This window comes from Gekko japonicus, unplaced genomic scaffold, assembly GCF_001447785.1.
Source record: "Gekko japonicus isolate JY-2015 unplaced genomic scaffold, Gekko_japonicus_V1.1 scaffold42, whole genome shotgun sequence".
Lineage (NCBI taxonomy): Eukaryota > Metazoa > Chordata > Lepidosauria > Squamata > Gekkonidae > Gekko > Gekko japonicus.
Window position 1 is genome coordinate 1,546,949 of NW_015165831.1, and position 26,209 is coordinate 1,573,157.

The 26,209-nt window shown below is 47.7% G+C and overlaps 1 protein-coding gene across 1 annotated transcript in view; it reads left to right on the plus strand.

Moving 5' to 3' along the window:
* NAALADL1 (N-acetylated alpha-linked acidic dipeptidase-like 1) overlaps nt 1–26,209 on the plus strand; it is a 52,728-nt gene that overhangs the window by 24,346 nt on the left and 2,173 nt on the right. The window contains exons 8-21 of the mRNA XM_015410797.1: nt 248–437; nt 968–1,061; nt 1,954–2,058; nt 3,051–3,136; nt 7,891–8,010; nt 9,324–9,409; nt 12,456–12,519; nt 13,674–13,741; nt 14,722–14,813; nt 16,322–16,412; nt 18,350–18,431; nt 18,779–18,955; nt 21,340–21,430; nt 26,050–26,142. Of these exons, the coding sequence (XP_015266283.1) occupies nt 248–437; nt 968–1,061; nt 1,954–2,058; nt 3,051–3,136; nt 7,891–8,010; nt 9,324–9,409; nt 12,456–12,519; nt 13,674–13,741; nt 14,722–14,813; nt 16,322–16,412; nt 18,350–18,431; nt 18,779–18,955; nt 21,340–21,430; nt 26,050–26,142 (1,439 nt within the window). The remainder of the gene's footprint in view (nt 1–247; nt 438–967; nt 1,062–1,953; nt 2,059–3,050; nt 3,137–7,890; nt 8,011–9,323; nt 9,410–12,455; nt 12,520–13,673; nt 13,742–14,721; nt 14,814–16,321; nt 16,413–18,349; nt 18,432–18,778; nt 18,956–21,339; nt 21,431–26,049; nt 26,143–26,209) is intronic.

Here is a 26,209-nt window from a genome sequence, read left to right on the forward strand (position 1 = left end):
AGGTCCTCCCTGGCTACTGGCAGGGGATGGGGGCTGGGGGTGCCAGATCCAAGTTGGGGAATCCTGGAGATCTGGGGATGGAGCCAGGGGGCCACAGAGATAAAAGAATTTGCTAGATATTAAAAACAGCAAGAATTTTAGCAGGTGATCAGTGTCCTAGGAAGGAATTCAATCTAGTCTTGGAATCCCGGAATTCCTATCGCAAACTCACTGACGCACACACATCCACCCTATCTTTTCTTGGCAGGCGATCAATGGAGCCAGATTTGGTGTAATTGGGGTTGTGGTTTACACCGATCCAGGAGACATCAATGACAAGAAAGCCTCAGCGGAGGAGACGTACCCCTATTCCTGGTACCTGCCCCCTTCAGGAGTAGAGAGGGGGTCCTACAGCAACCACTTTGGAGACCTGCTGACACCGTACTACCCTGCCAAAGGTGAAGGCACTGAGATTGCTCAGGGGCTAGGTTGTGGTGATGAACACCAAAAGCGGTGTATCTTTTGTACCAACACCCCCTTCCCTATGTTTACTGTTTCCCATGGCTGGTGTCCTACGACTTCCTTCAGAAGAAGCCTCCTTAGGCTTGAGGAAGGATTTCAGTTTTGCTGAGCCTGTGGCTGTCCACCAAATCAATTCATGGCCAAGGAGAATACAGTACTTAGCCCTTGCTTCCAGCTATCAGACCATCTCATGCAATTGGTTTTTATTTTATTTATTTCTTTATTGTCAAATTTATACCCCGCCCTCCCCGCAAAGCAGGCTCAGGGTGGCTTCCAACAACATAAATACAAAATAAAAACATACATAATACGTCATTTTTGCAGCTCCCCCTGTTGGCCCAAAGGGGCACTTTGGCTGAATCCCTCACTTGACTTCCTTTAGGTCACTGGTTCAAGACACAACTGGAGTCTTGATGCCATTGTAAGCAAGTTCATCTTACTAATTATGCCCTCCTCTTGTTTTCAGAATTTACCTACAGGATCCCAGAAGACCAGATCACAGGAATCCCTCCAATCCCAACCCAACCCATTGGCTTTGAGAATGCCAGGACACTGATCTGGTGAGTTAACATTGTGCGGGGTATGTTAATAGGACCTAAATATGCAAATTCTCAAACAGCTGTGGAAAGGAAGGTGAAAGAGTCCAAAGGCTGAAGCTCTAAGCATCCAGATTTTGAGATCCTTAAATTCAGTTTGAGGGACAAATGGAAAAGTGGGGATAAATAAACAGAGTGGCTTTTAAATTTTGTTGGCCAGGCTTTAGGGAAACAAAGTTAAGCTCTAACGTGCCAGTTTTCATACTTGACACTTTTTGTATGTTTAAAAAAATAAAACACCCAGTTCTTCAACCCAATAAACATCCACAATAGTAATGGTGCCAAAGAATTAGCAGAATAAAGGGAACCTCCACAGCCAGAGGCAGTAAACTTCTGAATACCAGTGCTAGGAGGCAATAACAGGAGAAGGCCTCAGCCTCTGTGCCCTGTTGTTGGAGTCCAGAGGAACTGATTGGCCACTATGTAAAATGGGATGCTGGACCAGATGGACCACTGGTCTGATCCACCAGGGCTTTTCTTAAGTTCTTATATTCTTCTCCTTTTTTTGGTATTTTTTGTATGTGTATGTGCACATGCATGTGTGTCTGCACCTGGAGGTCATGTCAACCTCTGGTGACTGACCCGTAGAAGCAGCCTGGAGGATATTCAGGGAGATGGCTGAATTAAGCCTGCCCCTGTCCTCCCAATGTGGTATTCCAAGGAAGTCTCCCATCCAAGTACTAACCACAATCAACCCCGCTTAGCTTCTGAGATCTGATGAGATCGGGCTTGTCTGGGCTATCTAGGTCAGGGCAGTTCTTCTGTTCTTAATATAGATTTCCCCAAGCAAAAAATGACTTTAAAAGGTGAGCACAGCAAAAGAGAGAGAGACCTTGATATTATCTTGTACTTACAGTAACCTGGCTGGACCTGCAGCAAATGACTCTTGGCAAGGATCTTTGGGCTGCATCTACAATCTGGGACCAGGATTCCGGGATGGAGGGCAGTTCCCTAACACCAGGTAGCAGGACTCATAAAACTTAATTTGGGTTTTTCATTACCCATCCCTCCCAGTGAGGCCAGGAAGCTATCAGTGCAATCCTGACTAAAGTTACGCCTTTCTAAGTCTGTTGAAGTCAGTGGGCTTAGAAAGGTGTAACTCCGCTTCCAATTGTGCTGTACACCACTAAGGAATGCTCACCCAGAGCCCATCAAATATACCATGTTTTTGTTCTCTAGTGCTGTGGAAAAGGGAAGGTGCTGCCAAGTCACAGTGGCCTTAGGGCAACCTGGGCCGAGGGCACACGGGCAGGAAAATGCGGGGGGGGGAGCGTGGCTGTTTGCCCCGGGGCAAAATAACGTGCAGTTGCGCCAGCAGACGTACCGTGGAGGTCCCATGGAGGTCCCGTGGTAGGGGGGAGGTGCCAAGCACACCACAATCCTGCCCCACGGCAAAGAAGCGGCGCGGCAAACGGGTGTTTTTTTTCTCCGCACACCAAAGTGTGCGCATGCCCCGTTGGGTGCTCATGCGCATCCCATGGACAGTTGAAAAAAACACCTTTATACGAGGGGGCATGGGTGGGTGCCGGAACTACCACCGGAAACGCGATCAGACGCCCGCTCTTGCCTTGCGGTTACCGGAAACTAGTACCTTCTCCGAGGTACTAGTTTTTAACCGTGCATCTTTGGCGGGAAGCCTTGGGTTCGCCATGGGAGCTCTACGCTTCCCAGATGTGGCGGTGATATCGCGCCCGGAAAATCCGCCTATCTTCCATCTCTCTAGCGTGTCTAATGCTCCGTGTGACCGCAGCCCTAGTAGGGTTTTCAAGGCAAGAGGGAGGGGTGGTTTGCCATTTCCTGCTGCTGCATAGCAACCGTGGACTTCCTTGGTGGTCTCCCATCCAAATGTTGGCCAAGGCTGCCCCTGCTTAGCTTCCGAGAACTGAGGAGAGTGGGCAAGCCTGGGCCATCCAGGCCAGGGCCTCGTGTTGTGACTGAGCCTTTCCTTCTCAGTGATGTCCAGGTGAACGTCTACAACCAAAGAAGGATTGAGAAATCTTCTAATGTGTTGGGGCTGATTCGAGGAAGTGTGGAGCCTGGTGAGTCCCCTCTGAGCAGCTAGGCATCCTCCAGTACGATCCTAAAGAGAGTTACATTCTTCAGGTTGCAAAGGGATACCTGCGTTAATGTCTCGTAGCAAAACAGAACAAAACTTCAGCGGCACCTTAGAGACTAACAACATTTATTTCAGTATGAGCTTCTGAGGGTCACAGTAAGCTCACCTCTTCAGATGTGTGGATATCAAACTCGGAATCTTACTTAAGGGAGGAGATTAAGGTCCAGCTCAGGTTCCCCACAGCCGCACAGCAGCTGTGGTGAATGGCCGCCGCAGGGGAAATGGTGCTAGGGGGAGTCATTTCCTAGTTTTTGCTCCTCCATAAGCAGGGAAATACTCTACAGGGAATAGGAAAAATGGGGAAATAACTCCCCACAAGCATTGTTTCGATACAGGAAAACAATTTGGAGGGGAAGGCAGAAGGCCTTCTTCCCCCCATGACGGCTGTCCAAGCCTGTTTTGGCTCCCACTTTGCGGCTGTGGGCAGGGGTGTCCGTGGGGACGGGCAAGAGAGGGTGCCTGCCTTTCCCTGGAATCCTAATTTGGGTATTTCTTTAATTTACATTTAAACACACACACACACACTAGCTGCACAGAAAGAAGCACTGATAGAGTGATCTCGGAGACCACTCTTGGTGAGAGAATAGTAGGCTAGGCTCTATCTTTGAGACCAGGACTCTCTGCACTTGTCTTGAGAGCTGAGAGGACCATAAAAGTTCAACCTGTGAGATCTCAGCGTATCTGAAACTGAATTGCAGTTGAAAACAATGGAGGATGAGAGATGTCAGAGATTCAAACTGATAAGCAAAGTGGCAAGTTTAAATGAAAATGTACAGCTGCTGGTATAAAAGTTATTGTCCGGAAAAACATGTTAAGAACAGCCAGTCAACATTTCTATAAAGAAGAAGAGATTGGATTTATACCCCACCCTTCACTGGATTCTCAGAGCATCTTACAATCTCCTTTCCCTTCCCTTCCCCACAAAGACACCCTGTGAAATAGGTGGGGCTGAGAGAGCTCTTTCGAGAACAGCTCTGAGAGAACTTATGACTGACCCAAGGGCACACCAGCAGCTGCATGTGGAGGAGTGGGGAATCAAACCCAGTTCTCCCAGATTAGAGTCGGTGTTCTTAACCACTACACCAAACTGGCTCTCCTGTGGGTCCTGTGGAGCTATTAGACTGCAATGAGTAAGGAAACCCAAGTCACTGTTTAAGATTCCCAATTTGATCTCCCAGTTTGATCAAAGCTCCCTTTATCAGACAGAAGTATAAAATAAATAAAATTAAATTAACCCTGGGAATTCATGGAGCAATTGAGGAAGTATTGAATAGAATAAATTGGAGAGTTGTTAGAACAGCCATAAAAATCAAATTGCTCAAAAACAGTAAAACATGTATTTATTTAAGGGGCTTTTACCCTGCTTTTCTCCAAGATAGGGACCCAAATAGGGCTGCCAAGTGGGGGCGGGTGGCGGGTAAACCCCCGCTTTGGAGGCCCGATTTCTGCCGCCGTGGAATCGGGCCCCAGGGGGAACTCCGCCCCCCTGAAGCGACCCACATTGATCACGTTGGGGGCGTGGCCCGGATCGTTGGAGGGAAAACTCTATGGTTTTCCCTCTGACGATCTGGGCCGTGCCCCCAACGTGGTTGATGTTGCGCATCACTTCTGGTGATGCGCTGGCGTCGCGTGCGTGCTACGTGCGCGCATCCAAGGACAGCTCCCGGAGCCCGGCGAGACTCCCCCGCCGGTGAGTTTTTTTGACTTGGCAACCCTAGACCCAAAGCAGCTTCTAAAAATACCCAGTTTAAACAGTAGGAAATGGTAATACAATAGGAAAGGGTAAGAGTCCAGTAGCGCCATAAAAACTAACAAAATTTGTGGTAGGGTATGAGCTTTCGTGAGTCACTGCTCACTTCTTCAGGTATCGTGCCCTGCCACAAATTTTGTTAGTCTTGGTGGTGCTACCTTTTCTACTGCTACAGACAGACTAACATGGCTATACCCATCTTGATCTATCCCCAGTTTAAACAAATAATCAAGCAAAATACTAAACTCAACAAAACCCAAACAATATCTTAGAGCAGGTACAGTATTCAGGAGTCAGCTCACTCAAAGGCTACAAGCTTTGAGCTTTGGCTTGTGCCTCTGGCCACACCCAGGGTTTTAAAACCCTCAAAGAGGAAGGAGTAAAAAAACTTAGTGGAGACGTTGTGCAGCTGGCAAGATCCACTATTAAAGCAGCAGAAAATGTGATCAAAGCAAGTGGAAGGAGAGATGCCATCTTGAGCAGGAACGAGGGTTCCCAACCTCTAGGTGGGGCCTGAAGTTCTGCCATGATTACAACCAATGTTCCCTCTAAGCTGTGAAGTCTTATGAGCTACTGGCATTAAAGTTGTGAGTGAGCGATTCAGCTACTGCATGAATTAGTTTGCCCTGGAGCCATCCTTCCTGAGCGAAGACAAAAATGTGTGAGCCAGAGGTTAAAAAACTGTGAGCTAGCTCACACTGACTCAGCTTAGAGGGAACACTGATTACAACTGATCTCCAGACGACAGAGATCAGTTTCCCAGGAGAAAATGGCCCCTTTGGAGGACAGCCTGTATGGCGTAACTTCTTTGCTGAGCTCCATGCCCTTCCCAGGATTGCCCCTAAATCTCCAAGCGTTTCCAAAGCTAGAGCTGACAACCCTGGCAGGAACATTGCTACAACAAAAGAAAACATATTCAGGAAAGACCTGAATAAGAATCGCTTTACCCTATACCAGAAGCTCAATAAAGTCAGTACTAGGTGATTATCTGAAATGAGGGCATTCCAGAAGGGAGGTAGCACAATAGATAAGACCCTGGTCGAATCTGCATATGTCTTTCCCACTGGTGTCCCAGCTTTCTGACTTCGTCTTCAAAAAACTGTCTACATTTGCTTTTGTTTTCGCACTTCAACTGTGCGAGTATACTTTTGCCTGTCTGCGTATGTTTATTGCCCTCTCGTGGGGGCTCCATTGTGATGCCGTCTTTCTCTATGCTTGTTTGAATGTTGTTTGGAGAAAAAGTAGTGCAGAGGTGCAATGACAGCGGAGCCGCCACGAAAGGGCGATAAACATATGCGGACGTGCAAAAGTATGCTAGCACTGTTGAGGTGTGAAAACGACACCAAATGTAGACTTTTTAAAAAAGACGGAGTCAGAAGGCTGGGACAGCTGTGGGAAAGACAAATGCAGATTCGACCAGCGTCACAGAAGCATGAAACTAATTTAAAAATGCAAATGCAGATTCGACCTCTGTCTCTTGTGATTTCCTAATTCCAGGCTGAGGGGATACACTAGCAGGGTTTTTATAAATAATCTCACTTAGGGTTGCCAGTCCCCATTTGGGTCCCTGGTTTTGTGGGCATCTGTCCACCGGCGGCCAGTAGGCTTGCCAAGCCCCTGTTGGGGGCGGGTAAATTCCCACCTGGGAGGCCTGTTACCCGCCGGCAGCGGATCGAGCCCCGGGGGAAACTCCACCCACTGCCGGAGGACGTCCCCAGCGTGGTGATGTCATCCGGAGGTGGGGGGACACTCTGTGAATCGAGGGAAAACTCTATGGTTTTCCCTCAAGTCATGGTGCCCCGCCCCCAATGTGGGCAATGCGACGCTTTCAAGGTAAGTCAACTTGGCAACCCTAGCAATGTGGAGCAATGTGCCTACGTCACCCGGAATTGATGTAGGCACGTCAGTGACATCAGGGAGGCACTCTGAGTTTTGGGCAAAACTCTATGGTTTGAGGGCGATTTTACCATAGAGTTTTGCCCAAAAACCAGAGTGTCCCCCCCCCCCCCCGACATGCCTATGTCACTTCCAGGTGATGTAGGCACGGCACACAACATCACTTCTGGTGATGTTGGCACGTCGGGTGCAATGCTTCCGGCTCCCAGAGCACCCCCCCCATCCCCCTGGGGACCTGGAAACCCTAATCTCAATTGATATGCGATGCACATACTGAATCCCCAATAACTCCCCTCCCTGGGCTGTTTCAACCACCGAAAACTGCACAGGGGGGAAGGCAAGAATTTCTCCTTCTCCTGCACGGTGTTCTGGATCTGAACCAGGCCCTGCTACATGTTTATTCATAAGTTGTCACAGGGAACTAGTAGCTAAAGTATAGCTGCAAGTCCCTGTGGCAAATTGGTGCAGTTGGTAAGGTCTAATTAGTCTCTCTGGTTTAAAGAACTGCAGATGAATAATTAACCTTGATAGATTATGATAAAATAGAGGACAAGCAGGCCTGTCCTGTCCTGTGGTTAAGTGTGCAGACTCTAATCTGGGAGAACCGGGTTTGATTCCCCACTCTTCCACTTGCACCTGCTGATGTGACCTTGGGTCAGTCACAAGCTCTGGCACAGCTGTCCTTGAAAAAGAGCAGTTTGTGTCAGAATTCTCTCAGCCCCACCCACCTCACAGGGTGTCTGTTGTGGGGAGGGGAAGGGAAAGGAGTCTGTAAGCCGCTCTGAGACTCCCAAGTGAAGGGCGGGGTATAAATCCAATTTCTTCTTCTCTTCTTCTTCTCTTCTTTTTTATGCCCATCCCAGTTCAGTCCCTGCCATCTCCAGTTCAAAGGATCTGGTAGGTGATGCGGAAGACCTGAGACTCTGAAGATCTGCAGACAGACAGACAGACAGACCTTGATAGACCAGTGGCCTGATTTGGTATAAGGCAGTTTAATGTTTTCAAAAGCTTTTCATCTCTCCTTTCTCCAGACCGGTACGTCCTGTATGGTAACCACCGGGACAGCTGGGTGCATGGTGCTATTGACCCCAGCAGTGGGACAGCAGTAATGCTGGAGATCACACGCATTTTGGGCAAGATGGTGAAGGAAGGTGAGCTAGAGCATGGGGCATCTGCTCTCTACTGGGAGGTGTTTGAGGTGGGAAAATGTTATGCCTACAGAAGACCTAGGGGGTAAGGGGGCTATGTACAGCTGCCATCCTCAAGGTGGAGCCTGGAGATCTCCCAAAATTACAACTGATCTCCAGGCTACAGAGATCAGTTTTCCTGGAGAAAATGGCTGCTTTGGAAAATGGGCTCTGTGACACTGGACCCTGCTGAGGCCTAGGGCTGCCAATTCCCCCTGGGGGTGGATTTCCCCCCGCTTTGGAGGCCCAATTTCCACCGCCGCAGAATCGGGCCTCAGGGGAAACCCCACCCTGGTGTGCATGTCACCCGAATGTGACGTGATGACGCCGGGCATGCTGGGGGTGGGGCCACAGCCATTTGAGGGGAAAACATAGAGTTTTCCCCTCAAATGGCTGTGGCCCCGCTCAGGACGCCGAACGGGAGCCCCCCGCCGCGAGGTAAAAATGATTTGGCAACCCTACTGAGGCCCCTCCCCTTCCCAAACCCCACCTTCCCCAGGCTTCACCCCCCCCAAATCTCCAAGTATTTCCCAACTTTGGAGTTGGCAACCCCAGAGCAAAGTAGGGGTGTAATGGCTGCTTTTTCATCACTGGGGAAGAATCAGAACTTTTAGCATTCTTTGTTGTGTCTGTATCGATAGAACAGTGTGTGTGTGGGGGGAACTGCCAGATATCTCAGAATTCTTATCCCAGGATAACTATCACTGCCTACTTACACAGTCAACCTTTACCAAGATGGAAATAAAAGGGTTGTGGTTGGAAGTGTTGCCAGGCCCCCCTTGGCCCCTTGCGAGGGGGTAGGGCTGCTAGCTCCAGGTTGGAGAATACCTGGAGATCTGGGGTTGGAACCAGGGGAGGGCAGGGACCTCAGAGGGGTATAATGCCACAGAGAGTCCGCCCTCCAAAGCCTCCATTTTCTCCAGGGGAACTGATCTCTGTAGTCTGGAGATGAGCTGGAATTCCTGTGGATACCCAGGTCCCACCTAGTTTTGGAGGTTAGGTGCATCTGGTCCTATCCCCTCTCTGCATGTAGCGCCTAGGGTTGCCAACCTCCAGGTGATCTCCCACTATTACAACTGATCTCCAGATGATCAAGATCAATTCCCCTGGAGAAAATGGCTGCTTTGGAGGGCCTTATACCACGCCGGGGTCGCTTCCCTGCACAGTCCTCCCCAGGATCGACCCCCCAAATCTCCAGGTATTTCCCAAAGCGGAGCTGGCAACCCTAGTAGCAACTGAGAAGTCAGGACTTAAGATGTGGCCCAATTTCTTTTCAGGGAAATGGCGCCCACGGAGGTCCATTATTTTCGGCAGCTGGGGTGCAGAGGAATTTGGTCTTATCGGTTCCACCGAGTACACGGAGGTAAAAGGGCCAGGAGGGTGTGAGTAGTAGTATCCATGCTAACAGAGGAGGTAGCCAGTCAGTAGTCATTTCAATTAAGAAAAAGAGCATTGTCCTGCTATTTATTTACAACACTTTTACCTCACCTTTCTCCAAAACGGACCAGAAGTGGGTTACAGTGTCATTTTAAAAGACAATAAACCAGAAATACAAATTATAACACCACCAATACCTGGTATAATAAAAGCCAGATCATGAGAAAGCCCGTTTTTATATAAACAGAGTGGTATTACCCTCACCTACAGATAAGTGGAGATTGTCCACTATGGACTCCAGTACTGTATCTGTCCAGAAGCTGGATATGAAACTGGATTGAAAAGGACCAAAGGCAGAGGTGTCATCCAGAATACCCTGGAACCAGGAGATCTGAAACAGGATTTTAATTTCTTTTATTTGCATTATTTATAATCTGGCTTTCTCCCTGTGACTCAAGGCAGATTACACATTCTGAGTCAGTACAGTCAACAAAATGGGACATTAAATAACCAATGCATTAGGATTTTAGAAGTCTGGAACCACCAGAAAGAACAGAAGCATAGCATAAGTACTAACATGACACATTAAGTGGTACAGAAAATACATAATAGGATCCTACTTACAATAAACCATACACAGCAGTATGGAGTCACAGTCCCAATCATTTATCTAGGCAAGTTTGTGAACCATTTTGTATAGCACAGGATGACAGCTAGCCCCTTTTTGTCTTGTGACCAGTGTTCCCTCTAAGCTGAGTTAGTGTGAGCTAGCTCACAGTTTTTTAGCCTTCGGCTCACACATTTTTGCCTTAGCTCAGGAAGGAAGGCTCCAGAGCAATCTAATTTATGCAGTAGCCAAATTGTTCGCTCACAACTTTAATGCCGGTAGCTCACAAAGTAGAATTTTTGCTTGCAAGACTCCACAGCTTAGAGGGAACATTGCTTGTGACACCTTTAAAACCAACAAAATTTAATATTGGGTATAAGCTTTCATATGATATCAGAGCTAAACTCCGACCACATCCTTTTAAGCCCTTTAAAGGGCTTTCTTTGTTTCTTTACTGAGCGGTGGTCTTGCCCTCTAATAAAAGAATACTGGGATCAGATAATCACACAAATTGCATTAATAACAAACATACACTTACCTTGTAACCTGGAGTCCATCTTCTTTGAGACTTGACGTTCATCTATAAGTAACAAAAGCACAGAAACGTTAATATCCACGTTACTGACATTAGCAAAGATAACAATACACAAAAATGGAAACAAAAGTCTATCCCAACTTTGACAGGTTGGCAAAAGAAAATTTGGGAATGCTTTATCTACGGGCGTACCATGTACAACACATCAGCACTACAGTCAGTAAACTATCAAAAGTGGTTCCAGGCGGTCTGGTTCCTCATGATCTGTTACTTAGAAAACAGTGGAATAATTCCAAATAACCCTGTACATAGAAATCTTCTTTTCTTCTGAAGGTGAGGTAACCCCAAAGTGTTTCAGTGTTCACAAAAATGCTTGACTGAACCTTAGTAGACATTATTGTGATAGGTAGTGTTAGTTCTGTTATGCAAGCTTGCAATCCTTCCCTCCGTGTCTTTACTGTGTGTCAAATGTTGTTGAAACAGTGTTGTGAAAATTAAAAAAACTAATAAAAATAAATATTAAAAATACTGAGCGGTGCTGTAGCCCTTTGATGCATCTGGGAAAGAAAGAAAGCCCTTTAAAAGGCAGGTTGTGGGCTGTGGGGGGGGCTGATCAATGTGTAGGTGTGACATGGAGGAATAAGGGGGTGGCAGCGTAGCAAGCAGAATGGGAATAAATTATGTCCACACCTTTCCTCCCTGTTCCTGTGCTGTTTGCTGCTGCCAGAATGACCAGAGTACATTTTTGCACTCCCCTCGCAAACTATTTCAGTTGGCTGAATAACTGTCTCCTTCAGTGACCAAGAAACACCCCTTGTGTCAGAGAGCTATTAATAATACACATGAGTGGCACTTTCCCTTCCTTCTTACAAGGTTTTAACAACCAAAGCAGGCACCTATCAAGAAGACTACCAGTGGTGGCCTGCACAACACCCGGAATTCTGTCGGCACATCAGGGAAACTGAGTACAAGTTAAAGGTAAAGGTAAAGGTTCCCTTGCTCAAAAGCCAGTCAAATCTGACTCTAGGGTTGCGGTGCTCATCTCCGTTTCAAAGCCGAAGAGCCAGCGCTGTCCGAAGACGTTTCCGTGGTCATGTGGCCGGCATGACTAAACACCAAGGTGCACGGAACGCTGTTACCTTCCCACCGAAGTGGTACCTATTTATCTACTTGCAATTTCTTGCTTTCGAACTGCTAGGTTGGCAGGAGCTGGAACTAGAGACAGGAGCTCACTCCGTCATGCGGCAACCCGGGTCTTGAACTGCTGAACTACTGGCCTTCCACAGCCTGCAGTTCAGCGTCTTAACCACTTGAGCCACCACAGCTCTGAGTACAAGTTACCAGGGCTTTTTTTTTTTTAAAGAGGTGCTAGAACTCTGAAGAGGGAAATGAAGTTTTCAGTCTGTATACTGAAAACTCATGAACTTTTGAACATTTAAAAAAAAATTTTTGTTGAAGAGGTTCCGGAACTCTATTCTGGTGCTGTAGTGTATCAAGTCCTGACAAGTCCGGACATGTCCAGACTTGTCCCAAGACAAACGTCAAGCTTCGCTCCTTGAGACAATGGACCAGGTGGATCCTAGCCCGCCCCAATCTGAGGACTAGGTTCCTGGCCGAGAAGCCAATGGGACTCTTAGCCACTGTAAATAACCTATCAGGAAGTGGGGGGGTGTTTTGGGTGGTGGGTTCTGAGGGAATATAAGCCGGCCTGCGAGCTGGCCAAAGTCGTCTTGTTCCCGATCGAATAAAGTACGCTTTGCTGAAATCATTCTCCATCTGCCTACTTTTCAGGTGTGTTCCCCCAGAAAAAAAGCTCCGTAAGTTATCCGTAAATGAACCAGGCAGTACAGCAGGCACCATTGCTACCTGACTTATGTTTCTCCCTCACAGGAATTTTTCAGCAAATTACAACAGCGCAGCGTGGCCTACATCAACGTGGACATTGCAGTCTTTGGTAAGCACCACCCATCTCACTCCTGCTTACCCTCAGGCTTTTAGCCAGTATCTTAACCAATTTCCAGGCTCTTAATTTTCTTAGTGGCGGCTACTGGGCAGTGAGGAGGATTTGCAAAAAAGCAGGACAATCCCTGCCCTCGCGGGCCAGACTTTTGCATGTCAGCCATGGTTCAGCCACATCAGTGTGTACCATGTGATAGCTCCCTCTAGAGCAGGCCCGACATAGGGTTGACAAGCTCCAGGTGGAGACTGGAGGTCTCCTAGAATTCCAACTGATCTTCAAATGACAGAGACAAGTTTCCCTGGATAAAATGGCTGCTTTGGAAGGTGGGGTCTGTAGGGGTCCCCCCGGCCACCAGCAAAGGATGGGGGGTAGGGTTACCAGATCAAGGTTTAGAACTCCTGGAGGGTCCAGGTTGAGAAACTCCCAGATTTGGGGATGGAACCTGGAGAGGACAGGGACCTCAGTGGGGTACAGTGCCATGGAGTCCCCCATCCAAAGCATCCATTTACTCCAGGGAACTGGTGTCTCGAGACGAGCTGTAATTCCCGGGGGTCCCCAGGGCCCACCTGGAGGCTGGCATCCCTATAGCCTTATAACCTGCAGGGCTCCCTTCCTTCCCCCAACCCTTGCCCTCCCCAGGCTCTGTCCCCAAAATCTCCAGGAATTTCCCAGCCTGGAGCTGGCAAACCCTGCATGTGGTCCAGTAGCCTGTGGCTTGCCGTAGCTTAACAACCCTTCTCTTTTTGCAGCCCTGGCCAAGTAGCGAACGCAGGAGTTTCATCCAGCTCCCAAAGCTGGCAGCCTGAGTTCAGCTCAGTAGATCATGAGTAGGGCAGGCTTAGGGTTGCCAACCGACCCCTGTGACTTTACCTTTAACATCAGTTTGAGCTGCAGCAAATACCAGGTGATGTGCTTCCCCATCAAAAGTTTCCACTGTCCATTCCCATACATTAAGCCTCTATTAAAGGAAGAGGACATTGTCCTCCAGGCCTGTTGGCAACCCTGTGCCTGCACAGTGATAAAAACTGTTCCTATTGAATCGTTGCCTGTCGTGTATCTGTTAAGGACTCAGGAGCCATGCTGGGGTGGGTGGAGGTGACCTTGGGTTTGGAGGGCCTCTTCTTATGCTTCTGTTTCTCCTTCGACAGCCAATGCTACCTTGAGGGTCCAAGGAACCCCACCTGTCCAAAGTGTCGTTTTTAAAGCAACCAAACAGGTAACTCATCAGGGCTGGGTAATATTGCTGGAGGAAACTGATCTCCTCAGATCTCAGAAGCTAAGCAGGGCCAACCCTGGCAAGTACTTGGATGGGAGACCTCCAAGGAACACTGGGGCCAGGTCAGGATGCAGAGACAGCAAGCCACTTCTCTAAAATGTCCAAGGCCCACTAGGGATCACCAGAAGTCAACCCTGACTTCCAGGGACACAGACAAATACTCACAAAAAACAAACAAAAAAGGTTGCTGGAGGGAAAAGTAGCTTGCACTCTGCTCCTGTACTTTTTAACTGTGGTTCATCCGCAGAAATCAGCATGTGAAACTCTTCTGGGTATTGAGCAAAACATCACTTGCTAATTGCTGCAGATCCAGCTGTTATTAAAGGGACAGCTGATTCAAGGACAGGGAAGCCTAATTATGGGAATGGGGGTTACCTGTGTGCAGGAGAAATGCTCCAATAATTATTCAGGAGAATAAAAGCTGTTAGCCTGGATGGATTAATGCTGGAACTGGTAGTCTTCTAGGGTCTTAAATTGCCAATACCATCACCTTTGTTTGAAAGGACTGATTTCTCTCTATATATATGTTTTTTCTTCTGCTGGTTCTACATGGGGGCAGGAGGTTGGCAGGGAACGGGTCCACATAACCCCATCTCTACATCACTGGCTGCTGTCTACCCTACTGCCCGTCTCTTTTGTCTGTGAAGAAGTGCTAACATGACCCCAATCTTACTGCCCCCCCCCCCCCAATGGCCCAACAGCCCATTTGGCCCATTTTGAAGGCAGAGTTTAGATCCACACACACCCTCCCCAGACTGGCTGTGGGAAAAACTTCCATATAGAAGCTTTGTCAGCCGTCATCCTGCGGATTCCCTTTTAAGCCGGGGTTCTTTGCTGTAGTTTAAACGTGGAAGCCTTCTTCCACATGGAAACAGCCTGTCTTCTCTTAAGAATATTCCTCACACGCTTTTTCTCTTTAGGTCCAGACCCCAGGAGATAATTCCATTTCAGTGTACGATAACTGGAAACTCCACTTCAACCGAAACAGCTCTGTCTATGGAGTCATCCCCAGGTAAAAAGACAGTGGGGGGAGGGAGAGCCGTTTATTTATTAACTAAAACATTGACACCCCAGTTTTTGATTAAAATCTTCAAGGTGGCTACTAAACATTTGACCAAGGTACAGACTAAAACCAGACAAAACAGCCACCAAAGAAAGCAGCAGAACAGAACGGAAGGGGAAAAAACAGCAGGTGAGAGATATCCCAAAAACTCTTCAATGAAGAGGTGCCTTAGCTTGGCACTAAAACACCAACAGGGAAGGAGTGAGGTAAAACCCTCTTGGGCGGGAGTTCCATCACTTTGGTGCTACTGAGGAAAAGACCAACATGCCTCGTGCTTCTAAGGTCCCAGTCACACCAGCAGGAAAAGCCGCGGGGGAAGTGCGGCTTTTTAGAGCCGCAACAAACTGAAGCGTGCTATCATGATCTCATGTTCCCCCGCAGCTCCGTCCTCTGATCACACCACGCGAGGCAATAATGACGCACCGTGTTTGTGCGCATGCGTGGGATGCGGACGGGCACTGGATGCAACGGCCTACCAGTGCGTCCCTGATCAGACGCCCGCCCGCGCCGCGCATTTTCCTGAAGATACTGCTTGTTTGCTGGTACCTTTTTAAACCGCGTTTTCAGCCAGAAGGGACGGGTTGGGGGTGGGTGCACGACGCTTGCCAGATGTTGGCATCTGATCGCGCCAGTTTAATCCACCCTCAATCCGTCCGTTTCGCGGGGCAAATCCTCCCATGTGACCGGAGCCAAACAGAGCTGCGGCACACACACGTATGCACGCACAGTTTCATATGAGAGCAGGTGGATCTTACTATATCCAGTATCTAAAGTTCAAAATTAATTTGAATTTGGGTCTGGAAACCAACTGAGAGCCAATGCAGGTATAAGGCCAAAATTATATGATCTGAGCAGCCTGCCATTAGGCTTCCCAATTGCCTGGCCTCAAGAAACTGAGGAATGGGAGAAAAATGCCATCCAAAAGGATGCTTTAGGATGCTCTGGAATTTTCCCAGACTCTATGATTTACCATAGAGACTGGGGAAATTCCTAGAGTATCACTGGAAGTGGCAAGACATCCTTCCTAGGCACCTCCCTCTCCTAGGGACCTTCACAAACACCTACCCCTACCCCTAGTGATTCCTGCTCTGTGCCCAGAAAAGGGCAAAAAGAAAAAAATCCTCCAGGATCCCTGGCCAAACTGATCTGGAGAACAATTGCTTCCTGACCCCAAAGAGACAATCAGCATTTCCCTGGGCATGCAAGAATGGGTCACGAGAACTAAGCACTGATGCAACCCTGGCAACCCTAGGCAGAGTAGAGCCTTCAGCAATATGGAGGGGAGTGGGCACATTAATCCTGGGTATGATCATGGGAGTGTGGCAAATATGTCCCTGTTTTCACCTTTGAAGTGTTGGAGGTTATGCACTTCCTGTATTGCTACACAGACTTGTGTTACTCGTGTTTGTTTCTGATAGATGCATGGTCCCTTTTAACTTGCAGTCTTTCTCTTTTAGCTTAGGATCTCTGGGTGCCGGAAGCGATTATGCCCCTTTTGTTCACTATTTAGGCATCACCTCCATGGATATTGCTTATACCTATGATCGGGTAAGAACTCCCTGAATGAGGATACCTACAGTTGTATCTTAAAAGCAATCCTCATCATGGTTTTCCTCCCCTGGCTTGTCCAGGCCTTTGCTTTGAGTGATCCCAAAGAGGCAATCAGTATTTCCCTGGGCATGCAAGAATGGGTCACGAGAACTAAGCACTGATGCAACCCTGGCAACCCTAGGCAGAGTAGAGCCTTCAGCAATATGGAGGGGAGTGGGCACATTAATCCTGGGTTAGGTATGATCATGGGAGTGTGGCAAATATGTCCCTGTTTTCGCCTTTGAAGTGTTGGAGGTTATGCACTTCCTATATTGCTACACAGGCTTGTGTTACTCGTGTTTGTTTCTGATAGATGCATGGTCCCTTTTAACTTGCAGTCTTTCTCTTTTAGCTTAGGATCTCTGGGTGCCGGAAGCGATTATGCCCCTTTTGTTCACTATTTAGGCATCACCTCCATGGATATTGCTTATACCTATGATCGGGTAAGAACTCCCTGAATGAGGATACCTACAGTTGTATCTTAAAAGCAATCCTCATCATGGTTTTCCTCCCCTGGCTTGTCCAGGCCTTTGCTTTGAGAAGGGCAAGTCTTTATGCTGCTAATTTGAATGCTGGTGTGGCACATAAAAGCCACATTTTGTTTGTATGACAATATGGGGCAAGTGTTTAAAAAGTCCTTTTGTTTCCCTCTGCGAAGGAATGGACTTGCAAAACAGTCCCTGTTTCTTCTAACTGTACCCCTGGGAGGATGGAAGAAACCCATGGCTGCCCCAAGTCTCTGCTTGGTGACCTATCTCTTCCTCTTGCTCCCCTAGGGTGCCAGTTAGAAACTGGTTATCCAAAGATACTCTTAGGAGTATCTTCTGCCTGACAGAGTCATGAATATAACACTCCAAATCTGCATTGCCATTTAGAGTTGCTGCCTACGTGCTGCTCCTCCCACTACGCTTCTACACGCAGGTGCTGGGGGAAGGTGCTGTATCACAGCTTTGCAGTATAGAGCTATTGTACTCCAAGGATGGTGATTTCACTGCCTTTCCCTTTTACCACACTTTAAGTAGCAAGACCAAATAGGTATGGTGAATTTCCAGGGATCAGTCTTAGTTCAAAATACAGAAAAGTTTTAATAAATTTAAAAAGACAATACACATGTTCTGGGCCTGAGCAAGGGAACAAAGAAAAGGTGGAAACATGCAGTTTTCTCTCTCTCTAGGTACTTCCTAAATGGTATTTAATATAGGACAGGCTAGCTTTGCTTGAAGTTGCAGAGTTCTTCATGACTCCATCTTGTCCACGAGGCAAGGGACAGAAGCCATGATGGACTAAGCTTTTGTGTACGGACTCCATCTTGTTCACAAGGCAAGGGACAGGTTGGAGCTTCTCTCCACTGTCCCTTGCCTTGTGAACAAGATGGAGTCCCTACACAAAAGCTTAGTCCAACATGGCTTCTGCCCCTAGAAGCAGCTTCCCAAAACAGAAGAGAGATTCTTTCCTCATGTCCTGGGAATTTATATTCTACTTTGGAGGAATCCATCCCACCTGGGATCATTTGGACCTTCCTGCCCCAAAAGGAAGAGTTTGCTTTCTTGTCTGTTATTAGTCTCTGTCCCCTTTTGGGTATAGCCCGGCAGCAAGAATTAGTAGCCAAGCCATTGTCCTGCTTTGGCCACTGCCACTAGCATAAGATCTGGTGTGCTCTGAGGTGGGAGCTTGTTGGCTCCTTCCCCCCACTCCACCCTTTCTGCCAGCTATGAGTTTATAGCTGGGCTCCTGTACATGAAGAGAGTGTAGTCACAATAAATGCAATATTAGCATGCATTTCTACATCCTCCAAAACCAATATATGTCTCTACTGCTCTAATAGCAGTCTGAAACTCTTTGAGGTTATTTCATTCTTGACTGTTTTGGACTGTCTGATCCTTTCCTTTGCCTAGAGCAAGACTTCGGCGCGCATTTATCCTGCCTACCACACGGCCTTCGACACTTTTGACTATGCGGATAGGTTCATTGATCCAGGTAGCAGGCGGGAAGAGGGTGGGAGAGGGGATGCTGCCCATAAGTGGCAGGCAGTCTCCAAAACTGCTCAGCAACCATCTCTCTGTCAGATGGCTCAATGATTCTTAAAAACTTTCCTCTTGCTTCCCCTCCTCACTGCTGTTTTCTGACCTTTCTATGAATGATGAGAGAGATTCCCCCTTCCCGTAATGTTAGATCTCAGTGAAACTGAATGGCTGCTAGTTCGACAGACAAAAGAAAGATCTCTTTCACAAAAAGCATAATTAATTTGAGCTCGCTGCCACAGGATGTTAGGATGGATGGATCTATCAGTTGTTATTAGCCATAATAAGCTCTTTCTCTCCCAGGGTTCACCAGCCACCAGACTGTGGCACGGACAGCTGGCAACATTTTGGTCCGCCTGGCCGATACCTTGATCCTTCCACTAAATGTGACTGACTATGGGGAGATGCTGGAACAGATGTACCAGGCTGCTATCCAGGAGGTTATTGTGACAGACCTGATGAACCACAATATCTCACTTGGTGAGACGGTGGGGTACTGAGATGGAACTGTTTTGCTGGGTGGGCGATAGCTATGGGGGTTGACTGCACAGATCTCTGTGAGATATTCCTGCAGAGTGGATCTGGTGGTGTTTTCTTCTTCATGAAACCTGATCTCGTGCACAGCTAGGTGTACATAAGGAAGGGAAAGGAAATATATACCACCACTGTGTCACAGCTGAAAATAGACACATGGTTGTTAACTCCCCTGTTCTCAAAACAAAGATCACAGCTAAAAACCTCCATTCCCCGCTGGAACACCTTGCTGAAGGCTCTATTTGGTTTACAATACTGACTTAACCATGCAATACCCTGTTCTGTGTTGATTTAAAAGCCAAGAGCGTTCTGTTGGTTAAAGATACATTAGGAATGCAGAATAGTCCTGCAATATGTTATAAAGAGTTTTCTGGTGGGGAGGGTGGGGTACGAATTAAATAAATAAATAAATCACAGCAGTTGCAGGGCAAGACATGGCAGACCATGCAGAGCAGGGCGCATTAATGTTCATGCACAGGTGTTGACACTAAAGACCATTCACTTGCTCTCCATTCTGAGATTTGGGATCCAGTCATACGAGCAGTTTACGCCGATATAGTTGCATTACCTTTGTCGTCTTAAAGAGCATGATCAGACAACAACATCCGCCTTCTGTGCCCCAGTCATCGGCACCCGGGTCCGTCCCGTCCTGGAAGCGAGGTTTGCCGACATTGGGGAAAGTCCGGTCTTTACGCATGCCAGCATTTCCACTCTGCATTTCCCAACGTCTGAACCCCCCTGTTGCGAATGGATGCCAGATGGGAAGTGTGAATGGACACTTCCGTCTCAATCATGTTTTTTTTCCGCCCGGTAGGGATGTGCACATAAGTGCTTATGAGCGAGCATAAACGACCCCCATTGCCAGTAAGGGCCACACTCCATGGTTGAGGCGCTAGTAATGTGGATCCTTCAGCATGGGACTGGTGCACAGATCAGGGTGTGCTGTCTGGTCACCCCTTCCCACGACGATTTAAACCACTGCAAATAGAGCTGCTGCCAGATCGTGCTAAGCCTCCAGTGTGACCACAGCCTTACAATGAAATCCTAAACAGTGATAACTTAAGAAGAGCCCTGCTGGATACATCAAGTCCAGCATCCTGTCCCACACCGTGGCCAACCAGTTCCTCTGGAGGTCCAACAGCAGAGCACAGAGGCCAAGGCCTTCCCCTGATGTTGCCTCCTGGGACTGGTTATTCAGGGGCTTACTGTCTCTGAATATGGAGGTTCCCTTTCGTGTCCATGGCTAGCAGGCACTGATAATCTTCCATGACTATGTCACACCAGTAGTAGCTGTTACTACTCATACCCTTCAAAGCCTGTTGATTTCAGTGGATTTAGAAGGGCGTAACTCTGTTTAAGATTGCACCGTTAAACTTGGTTCAGGCATATTTATTTATTATTTGGACTTTTTGGCCACCCTTCCCTGCAAGCAGGGCTCAGGGTGGCTTACATCAGAATAGAACAATAAGTAATCTAGATTAAATTAAAACAAGTAATAAAATACTACACAGATAATAAATAAAACAGGCTATTCCAAGGTGGCGAGAAATTTCGACAAAAATTGCAACCTCCCATAGTATCCTGCGGGCAGGTGAGGGGGAGACTACTTAACTGTCCCATCAGTAGCCAGAGCACTTAACTGTCCCATCACTGTCCTCAACCAAATGCCTTGCAGAACATGTCTGCTTTACAAGCCCTGCGGAAAGGTAGTAAATCCTGCAGGGCACGGATGTTCTCAGGAGAGAGTTCCACCAGGTAGGGGCCGAGGCGGAAAACCATGGTTTATTTTAATTATGGTTAGTCTTCAAAAGCAGGATTTTGGTTGCAAAAGGCCACTCAGATGCTGGGTTCATTGCTCTGGAAAGGTGTTGTTGGGGAGTTGAGGAGGATACTGCTAGGGAAGAAGCCAGTGTGACTGCATTTGTACATTATGCAAATCCTTAGTTAAAACTAATAAACCACCTTAGAACTGTGCCTTCAGATCCTAGTATGATGGACCGTAACTCACTAGTAAGTGTAGCAGCCTGCATTCAGGTAATCTCACGAGCCATAGTCCATAATTCTAGAGAACCCAGATGGGATCCTGGGAAAAGCACATTCATGGTTCTGAGACGCAGAAACAAACAAACAAAAAACAGCAATAGAAAGAACTGCCAGTTTTATCACTTCAGTGGCTCATAGTTAGCTCATGGGCTCAAGTTACACACTGTGTGATTTTAGTTCTTAGTGAACTTTTTGTTAACTACTTTGAATGCTTTAACTGAAAAGAGGGGAGTACACATATTTTAATTAACAAATACATTTGTCTCCTTCCCTTCCTCTCTTCCCAGCCCCACTCCAGGCTGCAATTGCACAGTTCAAGTCAGCAGCTGCCAGCCTCGATCAGCGCATTGCAAGCTTGCAGGAAGAAGAATCTCCCAGGTCAGCAGCCTCCCTTCCTCAATAATGTTCTAGCGGGGGTGTCAAACATAAGGCCTGTGGGCCAGGAATGGCCCATCCAGGGCTCTTCTGCAGCCCGTGAGCAACTGGTGCAAGGGAGGGAACAGGAGGCTGCTTGGGGAAGGGAATGGGTGGAGCCACTCCGATTGTGGCTTCAGCATGGCGGAATAACCTCATCTGCAGCAGTCAAGCAGCGTGGGAATATCTGCCCAGTGCTGCACCGCTGCCTCTCCAGTCCACCAATATGAGTTTTCCTTTGCAACCCCTCCCAGCCAAGGGGGCCTTGCAGTGAGGATACACCAACTCAGAGCTATGAGCTGCTGTCCTTTATACAGCTTATCTCTCCGGTATCTGGCATTACGTTTTATGGCACACATGGCCCGGCCTGACGAAGTCACATTCAAGGGTCATTTTGTAGAAAAAGAGGTGCAGGAGCTCATTAGCATAACTCATTTGCATGTGCCACACCCCCTGACATCACCAGAAGTGTGTCAGAAGGCAACACCCATCGCTCAGGCTTCACTGGACTGTTTTGGATTGCTAGCTATTGGGGGGGGGGACGTGCAGATCTGTCCTCGCAGAGGAGGGAGAGCTTGTACCTGAATAAAACTTAAAGGTCTTAAAGGTGCCACTGGACTGTTTTGGACCGGGGGGGCAGGGTGAGCTCTGCAGCTTACCTGGCTTCTTCTTGCTCTGACTGAGGGCTGCTGGGGGCAGGGAGTGGGGCTTGTTGCATGTGCCCGCCCCCTGGGCTCTTTACTGCGGGAGCTTTGCTCCTGTATGCTCCTGCAGGAAATGATCCCCGGTCACATTTATGTCAGATCTGGCCCTCGTAACAAATGAGTTTGACACATCTGTTCTACAGGATTTATATAGTGTAGTAGGCACCTTCAAAGCTCTTCACATCAATTTGTCTCAGTAATCCTTACAACAACCCTTGAAGGTAGGCTCATGAGATTATACCCAGTATCGCTGATGGAAGAGTTTAGATACAGAGGGCCTAAGGTGTTTGTAGCTGGGCTAGGGTTGCCAGCCTCTGGCGGTGGGGGTGAGGTTGGGGGCTGGAAAGTTCCCAGGGTTATTACTAACTTCGACTCTACAGAGAGCAGGTGCTCCAGACAAAAGTGCAGCTTCAGAGGGCAAACGCCAGGGCTTTTTTTGGGCAGGAACACACAGGAACGGAGTTCCGGTTGGCTCCCAAGTTGGCCACGCCCAGCAGGAACTCGTTAGCATAATTAGGCCACACCCATGACAGCACATCTCATTAGCATATTAGGCCACACACCCGTGTTACCAGAAGTGTGGTCATCCAGCCACAGCCACCTTTTGCTTCTTATTCTGTTTACCTTGTTTGTTGTCAAAACCCAGGACTTTTTTTGGAGCAGGAACTCCTTTGCATGTTAGGCCACACACCCCTAATGTAGCCAATCCTAATGAATTCCTGCCACTGGGTGTGGCCTATTATGCTAACGAGTTCCTGCTGGGCGTGGCCAACTTGGGAGCCAACCGGACCTCCGTTCCTGTGTGTTCCTGCCCAAAAATAGCCCTGGCAAACGCTATGGTATACCATAGATAAGGGGTCCCCAGTATAGTGCCTGTGGTTGCTATGGTGCCCCTACCAACACCTTTCCTGGTGCCTGCCAAGTGTTTTTTTAGAAAGTGGGTGGGGCCGGGTGAGGCTTGTAAGCCCAGCAGGGCTTCGGATTGGCCACTGGAGATCTGATTGCCTGAACAGGTTGTTGTTTTTAATTGCAAACGGAACCAAAGTGGGTTCAGCAGCTAAAGATTGCTTCAGCAGCTACCATCCCAGCGCAAGGATCTTTACTGTTATGTTTGAAAGTAAGCTGTGTGAGCATACCAGGAAATATTTCTAAACAATGTGTTCCTTTCAGAAGGCATCAGAGATGCTGCCTGAAATGTTGAAGAGTCACTATCAGAGTCATGCGTTATGTCACTCCCTGACATTGTGTGGTTGGCTCCACCTCCTGTGGCAGTCATTTTGTTGTTGGGCACACCATCCTGCCTGCCTCACAACTGCAAAGGTGCCCGCAGGCTCAGAAACGCTGGGGACCCCTGCTGTAGATTCTAGGTGAAATCCCTTCCCAAATTTCCTTCTCCGCAGGTCCCATTCCCAGATTTCCAGGAATTTCCTAGGCTAAAATTGGCAACCCTAAGCTGGGAAGAAATTTGAATTGGGAATCCCCACAAGCATGGCTCAGTCTCTTAAGCTCTAAAAGCTCATGTTATGCTGCAAGAAATTCAGCATGCTGATCAGAACAAGACATGGAATCAAGTACAGGCTGAACAAGTTCCCAGTGTTGTTTTCGGATATGAGAGTAAATCCTATGAAAATCAGCTGGTGTCAAATATTGCCTTGGGGAGGTAATTAATCAACAGCTTTGTAAGTGAACTTGGCTTTCGCTGGCCATCTTGGATTTCTCCACAATGCAATGAGTGAACGGGCAATGATGTTCAGTGTGTAAATGCAAAGTGACGCGTGTTGGGACAAAAATAAATAAATCCCGTTTTTGCACAGAAACTGGATTAGTTGTGATAGACCAAAAAAAATGCCTTCGGATTTTGGTAGATAGCTTAGTGAAAATGGCAACCGTTTGTGGTGGAAATACAAAAAAAGGAAATTCCATAGCAGGGATCATCAAGAAAGGGATTGTGAATAAAATACCTGATATTGTAACACCCTTATACAAGTCCTTGATTTGGAATACTGTGTACAGTCCTATGCTGCAAAAAGGGATATTGAAGAGCTGGGGAAAATACAGAAAAGTGCAACCAAAATTATTTTGGGATTGGAGTGCCTTCCCTATGAGGCAAGGCTAAAGCATCTGGGGCTTTGTATTTGGGGAAAAGAAGCTATTGAGGGGTGACATGATTACAGAGGTCTACAAAATATTCATAGGCTGCGGTCACACGGAGCATTAGGCACGCTACAGGGACGGAAGATAGGCGGAGTTTCTGGGCGTGATTTCACCGGCACATCTGGGAAGCGTTGGGCTCCCGTGGCGCAACCGAGGCTTCCCGCCAAAGACGCGCAGTAAAAAACTCGTACCTCGGAGGTACTAGTTTCCTGAAACCGCAGGGCAAGGGTGGGCATCTGATCGCGTTTCCGGAGGTAGTTCTGGCGCCCGCCCATGTCCCCTCGGAAATTGTTTTTTTCAAAGTCTCCACGGATGCGCACACGCACCCAAGGGAGCATGCGCACATTTGAGTTTAAATAAAAAAACAACCAACCCATTTGCCCCGCGCCCCGCTTCTTTGCCGCGCCGCAGGACAGTGGAGTGATCGGCACCTCCCCCCTACCACGGGACCTCCACGGGACCTTGATCAGTAGGTCTGATCAAGCAACTGTGCAGTTTTTAGCCCCAGGGCTAACAGCCATGTCCCCCCCCCCCACATTTTCCTGCCTGTGTGACCGGGACCATAGTATTGAATAGAGGTAAACTTGTTTGTCATCATCCTAGTACTAGAACCTATTGGGAGGATCACTTTATGAATGGCCATAGGTTCAAGACAGGCAAGAGGGTGTGGTGCTTCACACAATGGGTGGTTGGATTGTGGAACTTCCTGCCACAAGATGTGGTGATGGTCACTGGCATAAATGGATTTAAAAGGAGGCTGGACAGATTTTTAGAAGATTAGATCTATAGTTGTCTGTTAGCCATGGTACCCAATGTTAAGAGATTTTATTTTTATAATGGCTTCTAAATTGTGAGCCTATGTTGGCTTGATCCTACGCCCCCCCCCATTGTAAACCTGTCCATTGATCTGCTGATGACTAAGCAACTGTATATCAGTCAAGAGTCTGTTCCATCCCTGTCTTCCGTGAAATATACGTAGAGGGCATGTTTTATCTTTCTCTCTAGATTCAAAGGAATGTGAGATGTACTGTAAAAGGTGGATAAAAGTGAATTTTGTTTAAGGACAGAATTGGTGAACTTTCTTTTGGAATTCGAGCCCCCGACCTTTTGTCTGTTTTATCCTATAAAATAATAATAATAATACTTTTGATTTATTGATCGCTTTTTCCCACACACCTGCGGGCTCAGAGCGATTTACAGTTACTCATGACATTTGGACTAACAATATTCGTGGGGGATACGGAAGACAACATACAGTATTTTTAATTACACACACATTGCAGCTTTTTAGAGCTTAGAATCTTGTACCGGATGCCAGCTTGATCTTTTTCTTGCATCAGATAATCATCTTATTAAAACTGCATGCTCTGGTAGCCTGAAGTCTTGAGTGAACCATTTTCTGTCCCAGATTGAACTCAGGAAAAGGGAAGATCATATTAGGATTTTGAAAACTCCCCTAGCACCCAAATAGGAAATCCACATTCAGAACCAAATGCAGTGATCAGGCAAAGGCTGTTCCCGGCAGGCCCTGCTTATGAACTTTGTTGTGGCATCTGACTGGCCCCTGTTGGAAACAGGATGCTGGCTAGCTGTACCATTGGTCTAATCCAGTAGGGTTACTCTTATGTTTGTACCTCTGTGCACTTTGCTAGGGGCTGGGAGGCTCCAGAAACGTCTGAGCCAGACCTCCCCCCCCTCCCCCTAACCTGCTGTCTCTCTCAACAGTCCCCTCCATGTACGGACGGTGAATGACCAGCTGATGCTGCTAGAAAGGGCATTCTTGAACCCCAGGGCCTTCCCCGACGAATATTACTACAGGTAAATGGATCAATAACCCACTTTCCTGGGGCACTCTGCGTTGGAGCCTGTGGATTTGTTCTTCTAA